The sequence below is a fragment of the Theobroma cacao genome, chromosome 2, assembly GCF_000208745.1.
Source record: "Theobroma cacao cultivar B97-61/B2 chromosome 2, Criollo_cocoa_genome_V2, whole genome shotgun sequence".
Lineage (NCBI taxonomy): Eukaryota > Viridiplantae > Streptophyta > Magnoliopsida > Malvales > Malvaceae > Theobroma > Theobroma cacao.
In genome coordinates, this window is record NC_030851.1 from 4,345,060 (window position 1) to 4,360,266 (window position 15,207).

At 35.3% G+C, this 15,207-nt stretch overlaps 4 protein-coding genes across 4 annotated transcripts; 2 read left to right on the forward strand and 2 right to left on the reverse strand.

Annotated features, from left to right (window-relative positions):
- LOC18607800 (BURP domain-containing protein BNM2A) lies at positions 688–2,324 on the forward strand. The gene is made up of 2 exons (XM_007042162.2): positions 688–850; positions 1,093–2,324. Exons 1-2 carry the CDS (start codon positions 803–805, stop codon positions 2,119–2,121), a joined length of 1,077 nt encoding a protein of 358 aa, XP_007042224.2. The 5' UTR covers positions 688–802; the 3' UTR covers positions 2,122–2,324.
- Positions 5,250–9,464, forward strand: LOC18607801 (pentatricopeptide repeat-containing protein At1g10910, chloroplastic). Its single transcript, XM_018116565.1, has 9 exons — positions 5,250–5,731; positions 5,820–6,083; positions 6,200–6,502; positions 6,613–6,717; positions 6,930–7,029; positions 7,247–7,566; positions 8,208–8,384; positions 8,470–8,598; positions 9,138–9,464. The coding sequence occupies exons 1-9, from the start codon at positions 5,384–5,386 to the stop codon at positions 9,351–9,353; spliced, it is 1,962 nt and encodes a 653-aa protein (XP_017972054.1). The 5' UTR covers positions 5,250–5,383; the 3' UTR covers positions 9,354–9,464.
- LOC108660615 (3-ketoacyl-CoA synthase 7) lies at positions 10,062–10,791 on the reverse strand. Its single transcript, XM_018114844.1, is given in 2 exon segments — positions 10,062–10,538; positions 10,540–10,791. Coding segments are annotated over 2 exon segments (729 nt in total).
- Positions 11,317–15,051, reverse strand: LOC18607802 (probable receptor-like protein kinase At3g17420). Its single transcript, XM_018116411.1, has 9 exons — positions 14,631–15,051; positions 13,856–13,986; positions 13,685–13,782; positions 12,969–13,522; positions 12,613–12,776; positions 12,320–12,384; positions 12,036–12,171; positions 11,723–11,875; positions 11,317–11,530 (listed from the first exon to the last, which is right to left on the reverse strand). The coding sequence occupies exons 1-9, from the start codon at positions 14,947–14,949 to the stop codon at positions 11,483–11,485; spliced, it is 1,668 nt and encodes a 555-aa protein (XP_017971900.1). The 5' UTR covers positions 14,950–15,051; the 3' UTR covers positions 11,317–11,482.

Consider the following 15,207-nt stretch of genomic DNA (forward strand, 5'->3'; position numbering starts at 1 on the left):
TCTTTTAATCTTATATGGGTCTTATTGAATTATAAGTTTGCGTTAAACTTTTATGATGTGACGCTATTGATTCTAGTTTTAGTGACAATAAGACCCTGAAATATGACAAAGCCTTGAATTTGAAATAAAATTTACCATTACCTTTGTCATCTTGCATATGAGATTCTTAATTATCTTTGCGTTGTATTTTTCTTGTTGAAACTAATGCTGTTGCCTAGCTCCAGCTTGGGTAGGTGAAGCATTCACTAGTTAGATATTTGAACATTCAACTTCTTCAATGATTGAGCAAAATTAACATGATCCTTTGATAGAAGAACAGGCTACATGCTTGGGACGGTTTCTAAGCATATTTAACCTTTAGTCAATAATTTTGATAGAAGAATAGGTTTCAAAAGAATCTATTTTACGAAAAAGTTATCTGAAGTGTACTTTTTTAAGCTCAGGTGTCCGAACAAAGTTTAAAGCTCAAAGATAAGAAAAATAAGGCTTTTTAATATAAAGATATTATTGTCTTTTTAATGAAAATTATAAGGTTTTTATTATTTTTTGGGAAAATTTAACATTGTTAACTCTTATGAAAATTGTAATAAAATTTTAATTGATAAAAGTGTTATGTGGAAAAAATATCATATTCTATTCTATGTTAATAATTATCAATAGCACTACTAATATGGCATTAGACTATCTGTCTACCTCTAGTTCTCTACCGCACTCTTATGTTTCTTTATGTTCATCTCCGTTCCCTCTTTGTAAAAGGAGAAGATAGCTGAAAGTGGAAGAAATTTGCTATAGAAGAAGGAGAATGAAATTTGTTTCTTGCAGCAGCTTTCTTATCCTCCTACTTGTCATGGTAATACTTAAAACTCTCTGCTTCATTCATTTCGCAAGCTAGATACCTCTGTTAATCTGATGAGAGCTGAAGCGGTATGGTAGTATCTGCAAGCTCCCGAATCTGGGTGAGATTAACGAATGACTACAACAAAAACGAAATATGTATAAACATAAAATGTTTTTAAGATCTTTTGATGTTGACAACTTAATATCTGTATAGTTAATGATTTATATATATGCTGTATATTGACATTTTTGCAGCATGCTCATGCAAGTGGAGCTAGGGAGATGGCTGATGACCATTCGAAAGACTTGATAAATCACGATCATGGAAGCAAGCAGGTAAAATTGCAGGGGCTCTCCGATGTCGTGAATGGGAATGAAATCAGAAATGAGGTTCAGGGCGTAGAGAGGCTCGTGGATGATGACGGAATCCCTAAGGGAAATAATGTTTTAAGACTCCCTAGCATGGACTATGATCGGCACGGCGAAGATGATAGCAGTACTGTCCAAACTAGGGGACATGCCCATCAACATGCTATGTTTGACAATCATGTCGGGGAGATTCATCATGCTCATCTGTCAGCCCACATGAATCACATGGATCGTTCATTGATGGTGTTTTTTATCTTGAATGATCTTAAGGTTGGCAAATCGATGCCGATATATTTTCCTAAGAATGACCCTTCAACATCTCCCCACTTGCTGCCTAGAGAAGAAGCCGATTCCATTCCTTTCTCATTAAAAGAACTTCCTTACCTGCTTCGATTCTTCTCCTTCTTACAAGACTCTCCCCAAGCCAAAGCAATGGAAGATACACTGAGAGAATGTGAAACTAAAGCCATCAAAGGGGAGACCAAATTCTGTGCTACCTCTTTAGAATCGATGCTTGATTTTGCACGCAGCATCTTCGGATTGAACTCCCATTTCAAAATTCTGACAACTGCACATCTTACAAAGTCAAGTACCCTTTTCCAGAACTATACTATATTAGCAACACCACAGGAAACATCTGCTCCAAAGATGGTAGCATGTCACACCATGCCATACCCTTATGCAGTGCTCTATTGCCATAGCCAGGAGACACAGAACAAGGTGTTTAAGGTGTCACTGGGCGGTGATAATGGAGATAGAGCGGAGGCGGTTGCTGTCTGTCACATGGATACTTCTCAATGGACCCGCAATCATGTGTCGTTTCGTGTGTTGGGGATTGAACCAGGGACCCCTGGTGTCTGCCATTTCTTCCCAGCAGACAATTTCGTATTGATTCCAGTGCCTACTCACCCTTGACTGGAATGTTTCTATAACGAGACAATTTAGTATAAACAGTACTTGTCCTGTGACTCGCCTAATGCCTATACATACCTAGTTGATGGCTTGAGCGAATCAGTGTTATATGTAAGGATGTCGCTTTTATAAAGGTGTGTATTGTTGTATAATATTTGCTAGATTTTGGACCTGATATTAACAACCCAATAAAATAATTTTGCCTAGCCGAGTTGTCCCTCCTGCTATGTTGAACCACGGCTTGATAATGGTTTCTGGACAGGCCGAAGAACTGTCTCCATCCCCATATATGCTGCTAGGTTATGTCTGCGTTTAGGTTGGTTCCATCTCTTTTTTTTTTTTTGGTACAAATATTTACTGGACATGTTAAAAATCGATGGAAGAAGTCTAAAATTGAGAATACTTCTTTAAACAAGGAAAGCAAAGAACTAAAACCCATCGCTCTCACTTGCTTTAGGAACTTAGAAAGTACTGGTGTCAGAAATGGATTCACAAATCTTTCTACAACGAACTTTGGGTTCTTGAACTCGTTTTAGTCCCCACAAGGAGTTTCATGAGAATTTCATAGTCAGCTTATTACTCATATATATTCATAAATCATATATTGAATGATCACTTATTTTAACATTCTTTTATTTTGCTTGAGATTAAACCTCATAGATAGGTGAATATATATATTTTAAAGTTGATTCAATTGTTGCAACACCTGAATTTTTTTTACAAAATAACTTCAAACATGAGCGTGGAAGCACGCAAAGCATACATTCATGAGTTATCATTGATATTACAAACTGGTTAAGCATGATACATCATTTTGGTAGAACCACAGTGGGTCGGATTCTTAGCTTTAGGTTAATATTAAGCACCTTCTTGATAAATACAAAGAGGGTCGGGTTTTGGCTCAAAATCCCTAACAAAGGGCTGCTTTAACTTTGAGATTGACTGATAGAGCATCTTTTAGGTAGTAGAGTGGGTCGAGTTTGGTTCAAAGTTCTTATCAATGGATTTCTCTCAGCTTTAGGTTGAGCATCTCCTTGGTAAATTCACTCCAATTATGATAATGAACAATTAAAATAATAATTAATGCTACTTATATAGTAACGTAAATGTTAAAATTAGTTTCAATTTTTTTATTTTAATTATAATGTAAATGTTAAAATTGATTTTCATTTTTTATTTTGTTCAAAAAACTAATTATTTGATTTTTTATATGGTAAATGTAATATGCTTGTACATTTATTTCATTAGATTATATGTTTTATTAAAAAAAAATTTATGTCATACTTTTATTTCTATCAATTCAAAAAATAAAGAAATGAAAGTCAACTATATAAAAGTAAATTCTTGAAAGACTTAATTGATTATATCAACAATAATATGATTGTATGAACATAAAATAAATGTAATTAATATTAATTACTACTTTGTAAATATTATGAATAATTGTAAAATATACCGATATTAGATATATGATCAAAATACCCCCAACAGTCCTTGTATCATACATTTTCTTTAATTTAATCCCTCTACTCAAAATCATAACAATTTAATTTATCGATTTGGGAATTACTCTAATTTTGTTCTTCCCTTTAATGGTATTCAATTTAATTGTTAAAGGTAATGACGTCAATGCTGACGTGATTGATTTCGATGATGTGGCAGCATATGTGTGGCAGACATGCCGATGTGGCATTGCCACGTCACCCCAAATCGTCTGAAAATGTCAATGCCACATGGCACTAACATGCTAATGTGTCAGAGGGATTAAATTGAAGAACAATATGTTCCTTGGACTAAATTAAACCCAAAATATATATTTTTAAATATAAAGTATATATATATATATATATTTAGCTCACATTTAAGATTATTGAATGTCTTTTTTTGTTAATATCATTTCAATAATACATATATTGAACTAATATAAAATAAAAATACAAATGGAGCCATATATTAGCTTTATTCTAATTGCTTTCAAAGGTACTTTGATAGTTATAATATATACTTATTAAATAATACATTTGAAATGGAGCCATACAATTATCAAAGTATACATAAATATATACTTTATATTATAAATAATACATTTGAAATGGTACCATACATTAGCTTTAATCTAATTGCTTTCAGAGATACTTTGATAGTTATAATATATACTTGATTAAATAATACATTTGAAATGAAGCCATATAGCTATCAAAGTATACATATAATATATATTGTATATTATAAATAATACATTTGAAATGGAGCCATATATTAACTTTATGCTAATTGCTTTCAAAGATATTTTGATAGATATAATATATAATTTGGTTAAATAATACATTTGAAATGGAGCCATATATTAACTTTATGCTAATTGCTTTTAAAGGTACTTTGATAGTTATAATATATACTTGATTAAATAATGCATTTGAAATGGAGCCATGTAACTATCAAAGTACATTTGAAAGCAATTAGCATATAGCTAATATATGGCTCCATTTTTATATATTTTTATATTAGTTCAATATATGCATTATTGAAATGATACTAATAAGAAAATACACTTAATAATTTGAAATGTGAACTAAAATATATATATTCTTTATATTTTAAAAAAAATTATATTTTTAAATTCAATTTAATCCCTATATACTAAATATTTATTCAATTTAATCCTTGTATCATTTTTTTTTTCAATTTAATCTCTTTGACATGTCTGCATGTCAGAGCCACATGACATTAACATTTTTAGACGATGAGGGTGATGTGGCACTTGCCACATCAACATGTTGACCACACATATGCTGTCACATCATTAAAATTTATCACGTCAATATCACATCAGTTCTGACATCATCATCTTTAATAGTTGAATTGAATACTTAAAAAAAAATACTTTGAAGTAATTTTCAAAATTAATAAACTAAATTATTATAATTTTAAATAGAAAGATTAAATAAAAAAATACATAATACATAAACTACTAGGATATTTTAACCTAGATATATATGTGCATATATAAAAACAATTTTCTATCTGCAAAAATCCACAAACAAAATTTTAGTAGATATTTATGATTACATAAAAATATAATAATGTAATTACTTAAAAATCTTGCTTGTTGCTACAAATATCGAGAGGGTTACCAAGCCAACCCGGAATAGTCGGTTACCCGCGGTGAACCGACATTCCCAAACGTCCATCCGACCTGAACAATCTTTACAACGTTCAAAACTGAACCAGACATAAGTAAAACACTCGACAAAACTATCTTTAGATGGAGATATCGTCCCTTCTTGGTACTGGGTTTCACCTCCAAATTCTCACCTTTCCATCACCGTCGTCTTTTCCCAGAATTCCTTCCCTGTCCCCTCCCACCCCAAGAGCCAGCATCTCTAATCTCAACTCGGCAACATCAACGACAGCAACTCCCGTTAAAGAACCCAATCCTACTCGGCCTCACTCCAAGTCTTACTTACAAAGAAAATCCGCTCTTCTTGAAGTCCAACAATCTTCTGATTTGAACTCTGCCCTTCAAAATTTTGGTGGAATTTTAAAGCCGCAAGACTTGAATGTAATTATACGACATTTCGGGAAGTTAGGCAAATGGCACCATCTTTCTGAGGTACCCAAAGTTTATATGTTTTCAATATCAAATAGTATTTTGGTTGAATGTAGTTTGATTCTATGTTTTGGGATAATTGCATTTGCAGCTATTTGCTTGGATGCAGCAGCATGGGAAGACCAATGGTTCATCTTATAGCAGTTATATAAAAATTATGGGGAAAAAACTCAGCCCTATTAAAGCCTTGGAAATTTACAATAGCATTCCGGATGAATCAACTAGAATCAATGTTTTTATATGTAATTCTCTGCTTAGTTCTTTGGTTAGGAATGGCAAATTCGAGAGTGGTATCAAATTGTTTGATAAGATGAAGCAGGATGGCCTAACCCCAGATTCTGTCACCTATAACACGGTATGCCTAATAATGCAACTCAAATTATGCAGTTTTAATTATGGTTTAGCTAATTTCAACATTAGGCAAATTGTAGTACAAAACTTTAATGGTTGTTATTGTTTTGTCATCCTTAGTTGTTGGCAGGTTGCATTAAAATCAAACATGGGCATTCTAAGGCGTTAGAGTTGATTAAGGAGTTGAAATATAATGGTTTGAAAATGGACAGTGTGATGTATGGAACTCTTTTGGCTGTTTGTGCTTCGAGTGGTCTTCATGAAGAAGCTCAAAACTACTTTAACCAGATGAGGGAGGAAGGTCATTCACCTAATTTATATCATTACAGCTCTTTACTTAATGCTTACTCTTATGATGGAAATTACCGTAAGGCTGATGAGTTGGTGGAGCAAATGAAATCTTCAGGGTTAGTACCAAACAAGGTTTGTTTTTTGTGTTATCTAGTCAGATTTCGAAGTTGCATTAGGGGTATAGTTAGTGTGAGGTGCATATAAATTTATGTTCTTTTATCTTATTTTGAAAATGCTTGCAGGTTATACTGACAACTTTATTAAAGGTATATGTTAGAGGAGGCTTGTTTGAAAAATCAACAGAACTATTAGCTGAATTGGAAGCTTTGGGCTACGCTGAAGATGAGGTACTTTGAACAATTTTGTCTCATGTTGGTGCCTGGTCAAAGATGAGATGTGAACCTTAATAAAGATATGAGTTTAAAGTTTCAATATCATTTTTGTCTATAACTGGCTGATGTATGTTTAAGCTTTATCAGCTGCAGCAATCATCAATTACCTTTCTTTCATGGTTTTATAAGTGAATATCTTGACTCATTAGATGCAAATCGATCTGTAGATGCCTTACTGTTTATTGATGGATGGTCTTTCAAAAGCTGGGCGTCTAGATGAAGCAAGATCAGTTTTTGTTGAAATGCAGCAAAAATGTGTCAAATCTGGTGAGTTTCCTTTAAGAGATTGAGCCTACCTTTGTTAAGTACTGAGAGATGAAGGACCACTGCCTAAGGATTTAAGGCATGCTTACCTTGCATCACTGAGAAATAAGAATAATGATCTATGTGATTTCCTTGTGATTATAGTTTTGCATGCTATGTTGAAGTTTCATCTCCCCTTGTTTTGATTCCCAGTACTTGGAAACGTTTTTATATGCTGCAGATGGATATTCCCATAGCATCATGATCTCAGCTCTGTGCCGAGCTGGGCTTTTTGAAGAGGCAAAGGAGTTGGCCCAAGATTTTGAAGCCAAGTATAACAAGTATGACCTGGTAATGTTAAATACAATGCTTTGTGCCTACTGCAGAGCAGGTGAGATGGAGAGTGTAATGCAAACAATGAAGAAGATGGATGAACTTGCAATCAGTCCAGATTATAACACCTTTCGTATCCTGATAAAATATTTCTGTAAGGAGAAATTATATCTTCTTGCTTATAAGACCATGGCGGACATGCATGGTAAAGGCTATCATCCAGAGGAGGTATGAGACATTCTAATTTTGTAGATCTTATTAAGAATGCTAGTGTGCAACTCTTTTCTTTTCTTTTGTCTTTTTTTTCCTCAGCAAATATAATGTGCAACTCTTTTCTTGGTTCCTAAATTGCAAATCACAGTTAGAGAACGGCACAACTGACCTAACCCTATGAGCTTCTTCACTGTGAACGTTGTCTAGAGCACTCTGATAACTTATTTCATTCTTTCAGAACAATGTTTTATATTTCCAGTCTTATGGGACTATCTAATTTGGTTGCCTGCCATTGTTACTGCATTAACTGCCATAATAATAATCTTTAGAATGATTCTTTTCATCCACCACATAATTCTAATCTCCAACTGTACTTTTTGTGCAAATGTGTGTACAGGCTGTTTCTTTTCAATCTTGTTTGCTCAACTTTTGGTCATTGAAGTTGCTGCTGAACATGTTACTTACTGACATAGGTCATGTTAAATGGTGTCTACCAAACTTGTTATTAGTTTTATTTCAATGAGAGTTCTACAGTTAGTGCATGGCAATGATGATGGAATGAGTTTCAGTACTTGATATGCGCATCTTATTTTTTTTTGGAATCAAGTTAAACTAAGGAATCACATTAGAAACTTATAATTCTTTGTTATATGCAGGAACTTTGCTCCTCCTTAATTTTTCAACTCAGTAAAATGAAAGCCCATTTGGAAGCATTTTCTGTTTACAATATGTTGAGGTATAGCAAAAGAGCAATGTGCAAGGCCCTTCACGAGAAAATTCTGCATATTCTAATAGCTGGACAACTTCTCAAAGATGCATATGTAGTAGTCAAGGTAGGTGATGTAGCTTTGCAAATTCTTAGATCTACTGTTCCCCTTTATATTTTAATTTATTTTTCTTAAATTACTTTATTACCAGGATAATGCAGAATTGATCTCTCAACCTGCTATAACAAAGTTTGCAACTGCATTCATGAAGTTAGGTAATATCAACATGATAAACGATGTCCTGAAGGTTCTTCATGGTTCTGGCTATAAGATTGATCAGGTAGTTAGTTATGTCTTTAATTAATTTGATTCATTACTTTTATATAAGAGGCGAACCTGTCTGAGTTGCAGAATTGTTGCTTGTTTCTGGAATTCTGTGTTCTGATACATAGACAGCATTAGATAATCAGAATGGTGTGTCTAGGTGTTGAAAGAGCCAATAGGATCTTATTATTTTTCTTATTCATCTGCTGGATTGAATTCACTTCAACTTGTCTATCCAAGTTTTAAGATTACAGCATCAAAATAGATAGCTGGAAAATGGCAAATTTGCCCTCAAAATCAACCCCGGAGATTCTTAGAATAGATCCATCTGTATTGTAGTGGAATTAATTTTAATCTATATTGCCATAGAAAAGATGGTCAAACTAAAGCTTGGGATGATACATTTGAAACACAATCAAACCTAGGCCTACTTCCCAAAGCTCAGAGTGAATTTCATGGAAACTGAGCAATAGCTCTTGCTTCTGTTGTAACTTTGACTCTGTGGATCATAGATTCATAGTATGATAATCTTTTTATTTATTTGGTTTCACTCAGGGACTGTTTCAGATGGCCATATCAAGATATCTTGGTCAGCCTGAAAAGAAGGAATTGCTTCTGCAGTTGCTGCAATGGATGCCAGGTCATGGATATGTTGTTGATTCATCAACAAGAAACATGATACTTAAGAACTCTCAGTTATTAGGTCGCCAGCTCACTGCAGAGATATTGTCCAAGCAGCATATGATGTCAAAAGTGTCAAGGTCTACTTAGATCATGGATGGATCAGCATTTAACAAAATAGTGTAAATTGAACGAGACAATTCAAGTCAATTAATCTAATTTGGTTCTGATTTTAAGAAAATCTGTTTCCTTTGTGTTTAAGTATCTTGTAGTCTTAGTTTTTCATTTTTCCTGGACACTATCAATTTGTTAAGTTAACAGTGTGAGTGTTTTGAAGATTGCTTATTGAAAACGAAACCGTAAAGAAAATGATGTATGTAGGAGATGTGGATGAAAGTGATGAGGCACGCTGGTCTATAGGTATGGCATGTTTCAATCTTCTAGATTTAGGATTGTCTATGGCACCCATCCTCTGACCCAAGTACCCTACTCCATACCTGTTCCTCCTTGTTCATGGATTGGTGAGGGTCCCGGGACTACCTACGGAATCAAAAGCCTAAGCCCATGTCCATTTTCACAGGGTCCAAACCCCTCAAAGTTGGATAGAGAGCCACATAGAGCCAGCCTGTGGTAAGTTGGAAAACCGTGACTTTCTGTGGCAAACTGACTGGCAGTTACTACAAAAGAATCTGAACCGATTCCTTTCCCTTGAAATGAAATTGGAAATTGGGATACACTTTCTATGAGTCGGAAGGATGCTGACAGCTGAACCTATCTTAAATAAACGTAAGATTACCATTTACGAAACAGAGAAAACTCATATTTATAACTAGATACATATAGGAGACCTTTGTGGCGTCAATGGTCTAAAACACTTGGAATATCCACAGGATGCCGATGAATTCTATCAGACCATGCGTTTGTTTCCTTGTGATCAAGTTCTGAAATGCATTTCCAGACTGCACTGTTAGTCTTAAAGCCGCTTCCGAATGCAAATAAAGTGTTGGTTACCAGCATGGATTTACTTTTACCCGTATAAAAACTGGGTGTTATAGCTTCCATTCTGAGCACCAGAGCCAGAGAGTTCTTGTGAACTTTGAGGAGATCTTTCACTAAACCTATTGACAAGATCCCAGCGCTGCAGCCCACTCCACTATGGGTGAAGCTCTTTATGTCGCTTCGAAACCTGAACTTGTTTATCACCATGGCTGTAATGGACGGAGTGGGACAGAAAATGCTACAATTTGATACCTGAATATCAATGCTTTTAGGATCTATTTTGTGTTTGGAGAGAAGATCTCTTACAGCTGTAAAGAGAACTTCTTCAATCTCTTCCCCGAGCACCGCTCAAAGAACCATTAAATGGAATCTCGTGAACTGAACGAGGTACACAGGATTCATTTCCCACACCTGCTCTTTCGTACACTTTCACTTGGAAATCGATGCTTTGTCTGTCAAAAATGTTGAATGTCTCAAAATATTCAACGAAATAGTCAAGTATGCCTCTCAAGTTATCGGGTGGACAATAGCAGTTGAAATCTAAGGGGTAAACAAAGTACTGTACTCTAGTAGTGTAATACGGCACCATGATTATAATAAAAGCAGATGAAAAACCAATGGGTTTTTCAATGGGACAGACAAATTTCAAATTGGTTTTTCTCCATTTACACCATGATTAAGCAATAGTCAAAGGAGATTGGTTCTTCCGCAAACAAGAATAAGCTCTGAAGGGAGAAACACTAGAATAACTCCACCACCATTGTCACTTAAACGAGGATATCTAAAATCCAGAGTTTGTTTCAATGGGACAGACAAATTTCAAATTGGTTTTCGAGAGAAATTTTGGCATTGCTGATCTGTGTTACGATTAGACAAACTACATGGAGGTTTTATAACGCAACTGCTGGCTCTGAGTTTATGACGCCAAATGAACCAAGAAATGTCAACTAACTGGAAAACTGTATCAAGTGAGTATCTTCCTCAGTTTAAGCTGCTGACTAGCGAAGCTTGCTTAAATGCCGCGCTTATGATCGCATTATCCATTTTTTCTCGTTTGTTCATATCTGAGTTCCTCTAGAAAAGCTCACCAGCATTCCCAATCACGAAATCTGCATGTACGAACCTCCCTCTTTCATAAAATATATATCTATATGTAGTCTGCATTATCTATAGTAATGCTGCATTCAGTTCCTTTAACAATACTCTTTTACAAGCAATAAGAGTTCCTCTTTTGACCTGAATACCTACAAACAAGAATTTACAAACTCTTTTTGATTAATTCAAAACCAAAGCACTGCAATCTGCTTTCCTCGAACCACAGCTAAGACCTGCCAATATTGGACAATGAATTAGACTACGGTGACAGGCTGACAATAATATCAGCAATTCCAAAAGAGGAAAAAACAAATGTTAATATAAACAGAGCTATTTTTAGTGACATGAAACTCCTATGTTCGGGGATTTCCGACCAGTATTATTATTGCAAGCAGGAATATGAAACATAAAACTAAAAATCTTACCTCGCTTATGGAAAGCCTGTGACCCAGATCGTTTTTCAGACAGAGCAAAGCAGCCCGAGCCATGTATTGAACAACCCTTGAATCATCATCCTTATCTGTCAATCTCGGATCCATCACTTGGTTGAGTGAACCACTTTCTAGAAGTGGCAGCGCCTGCGTTACAATAGGGAAAGTATCAGTGGGTCATATACAAACTTCCAAGAATCGACATCTGCATATGGATAACACTATATTGCATACACGTTTTCATTTGGAAACTCCTCAAAACAGTTAAAAATGTTACCACAAGAAGCTAGTTGGGCAGACATCTTACCCAGTCTATCAAGGATTGACCCTCGCTTTCATGTGGAAAGCGATTGGTTATCTTCCCAGTTATAAGCTCCACAAGAAACATTCCATAGTCATGTAAGTCCATAGAAAGGCACTTGTCTTCCTCTAGGTTTAGGCGTCTTCACCCACCAAATAGGTTCAAATGACAAGGATGTGAATAGCACAAATATTGTCACAGGGAAGATGTGTAAACTTCCAACATATGAAGAAGTTAAAACTGATTGAAATTGATTAAAGCTGAAAATCATATTAAAAAAGTTTTCTTACTTGACTGCTGACTTCCCATTACAGGGAACATCCTTGAGCGACTTGGCAGTTATAAAATTGCCCAGCTTGAATGTTATAAAAAGCCACAAGTCAGTTACTATGCAAAATTCTAATACAAAACTGAGAGATATCAGGCCCATGAATTGACGAAAATTTCTTGAAAAATAAGGAAAATAATAATGGAATTGAGACATAGCAAGTTGATTGTATTAGATTATTTTTTCCTATTTTTCACATGAACATAAAACTCAGTCTTTTAAGTTGTGCCTCATGATATAGTTCTATATACTTACCATCGCAGAGTAACCATGAGCATAGAAAATGTTAGTTGAACAGACAGACTGGTGAACAATTGGCCCATCTGGACATTCTTCGTGAAGATAGCGCAAGCTGCAACCTATTTCTATAGCAGTATACCACCTTGTTGTCCAAGACAGGTTACTAGCCGATGTAACACCTGCAGAATATATAGACAAGTTAAGAATGCTCTGCTCTAAAGCCGTAGAGTCCAAAAACGAAGAGGAAAGCCAAGAAGATACTGCACTTCAATTTGATGAAACAAAGTAGGGAGTGAAAAACTATTTTTTCATAAGTAGTGTAGTTGACTAAAGTGGGGGGCGTGGTGGTGTAAGCGAGAAAGGTATCTTACATTGCAAGTTCATTTCAATATTACCCAAACTTGGATAGTCGTGTATAAGTAATCTGTTTGTGCGGGTGCAGCAATATCCAACAATGTTCATGACATTGCGATGGCGTAACCGGAGAAGGATCGCAAGCATTGACCAAAACCGTTCATCATCTTCAAAAGATTTGACTATAACAGGTGTATTCTGCAATACACCTTCATAGTATTCCTTACCATATATTGTATCAGCAAAACCATTTGTAATCACTTCAATTTCACTCAGAGAAAAATGTCGAGGAAAACCCGCTCTCCATTGCAATGGATACCAACAGGGACCTTTCGGAGGCGGTGGTATTGATGATTCCCCTTCCTCAACGGGATTCTGGTCTCCATTTTTCTGATCGTTCAGAGGTTGATTGTCGGGGCAAGTTTCGTCATCAGCTGTTTCACAACTTGCAGGAGAGGAGTCAGGCTTGGAAGCTCTTGATAGCATCAAGGTGGCAACATCTTTTCCTTTCATTACTGCAACATTGCATCCTACATGCCAATATATATACAATTTGTGCTCTTTTAAGTGGCTGTAAAGAATATCACAACACTTGTCAATACACTTTTGCAGTTTGGCAATGTTTTATGCATTAAAATGCAAAACAATACTAAACAGGATAATTGTTGCTAAATAAAAATAATAGAAAAGATTTTTCCTTTTTTAGGCTTTAAAGGATCAGGGGCATGAACACCTGTCTAGAACAATCCAACGTGTGTTAGAGTTTTCTGCTTCTTTGAGTGTTATTTCATTAGGACATAATCCTGCTGCAAGTTTGACCTCCAACTTCACCTGAGCAGTACCATGTTTGAGGATAGATGCCAGTAAAATCGTTTTGCTACCAATAAGAATAAGATTCACCTACCTCATTTCTTTTACATCGTCGATAGAATGGCTGGAGGTTAGCCTGGCATTGTTCCCTTTTTCTCTCAATTTCTTCTCCAAGCTCTCTAGGTTTCGCTTCTGGGTGTCCGGATGAAAACTCCAATTTTTCCACTGCAATTTAACATCTATATTTAGCATGCCTATTATGGACATAGCTGAATTACAAACCCATAATATTCTGCAGGCTGGTGCATCTGACACAACTAATTTTCCTGCAAAACTTGAGGCTGGATTCCACCTTGAATGATAATATTGAGTATCAAAAGGATTGAAAGAATTAATACCAGTCCAAGAAATGCCAGCAGGAGAGTCTAGTCAGGTACCATATTATAACCAAAGTTTGGACACCCATTTTTCTGAAAACCTTTTTCAGCCTGAAGAATCTTGAGCTAAGACTATCAAATCTAAGTCAAATAATTGAACAACCCTGATCTCTTACATAGCCTTTGATCTTGATGACAAGCCAAATGCTTAACAAATACTACTTTATTTTTCTGTCTTCCAGTATGCACTTAAACCTATGAGGCCATGACATATAGAGCACTTCGTTCAATGTATCAACAATCGCAGGTTTTGCAAAAGAAATTGCATTTGAGGTAAATAATTTTCTTTAAAAATTTGTGTCTATGGATTATATTACCTTGACAATCATATACATGTTTACTGCTTATCAAAAAAATTATATTTGAGAAATCATTTTCTATTCAAACAAACAGAGTAGCAAAAGGAGGAAGTTTGTGAGATATAAAGCTCACATATTCCATAGATGTTAATCCCCATGTTTATGGGAAAGCAAGAAGAGTTCTTCTTTCGTATATCAGCTAGAACTCCGACAACAATCACGGTGTCCTTGGGGCGAACAACATGTTTAAGAGCCCAGTCAACCACGTCCACCATTCCTTTGTTTCTATTAGCATCCATCACGACTATCACACTCTCTCTTGTGGCTGAATCTGTTTGAGACACCATTTTTTTTATCTTTGCTGGTAGCTTTGTGCCTGTGAATCTAAATATAAGTAACGAAGAGAATAGCTTTAGTCTTGAGAATGCTGCATTAAGTTTTCCAGAAGACATTTTCTAAATATCCATTGACGACGGGGACAAGGTTGTAGTTTAGGTAGTATCGCTGTTCACAATGCTGTAGCTCATTGGCACATTCTTCATGTTTCGATGTGATCTGTGATCTTATCTTTTCCTTATTTAATACCGTGGTGTGTACAAACTGGGGAAACAAAAAACAAAACATTTTCTGTTTGTTTGTTGCATTAATGCCTTTTTATTTTTATACCATTATAAACAGACTACTCTTGGTGAAAGGGCAACCAGGGCAGG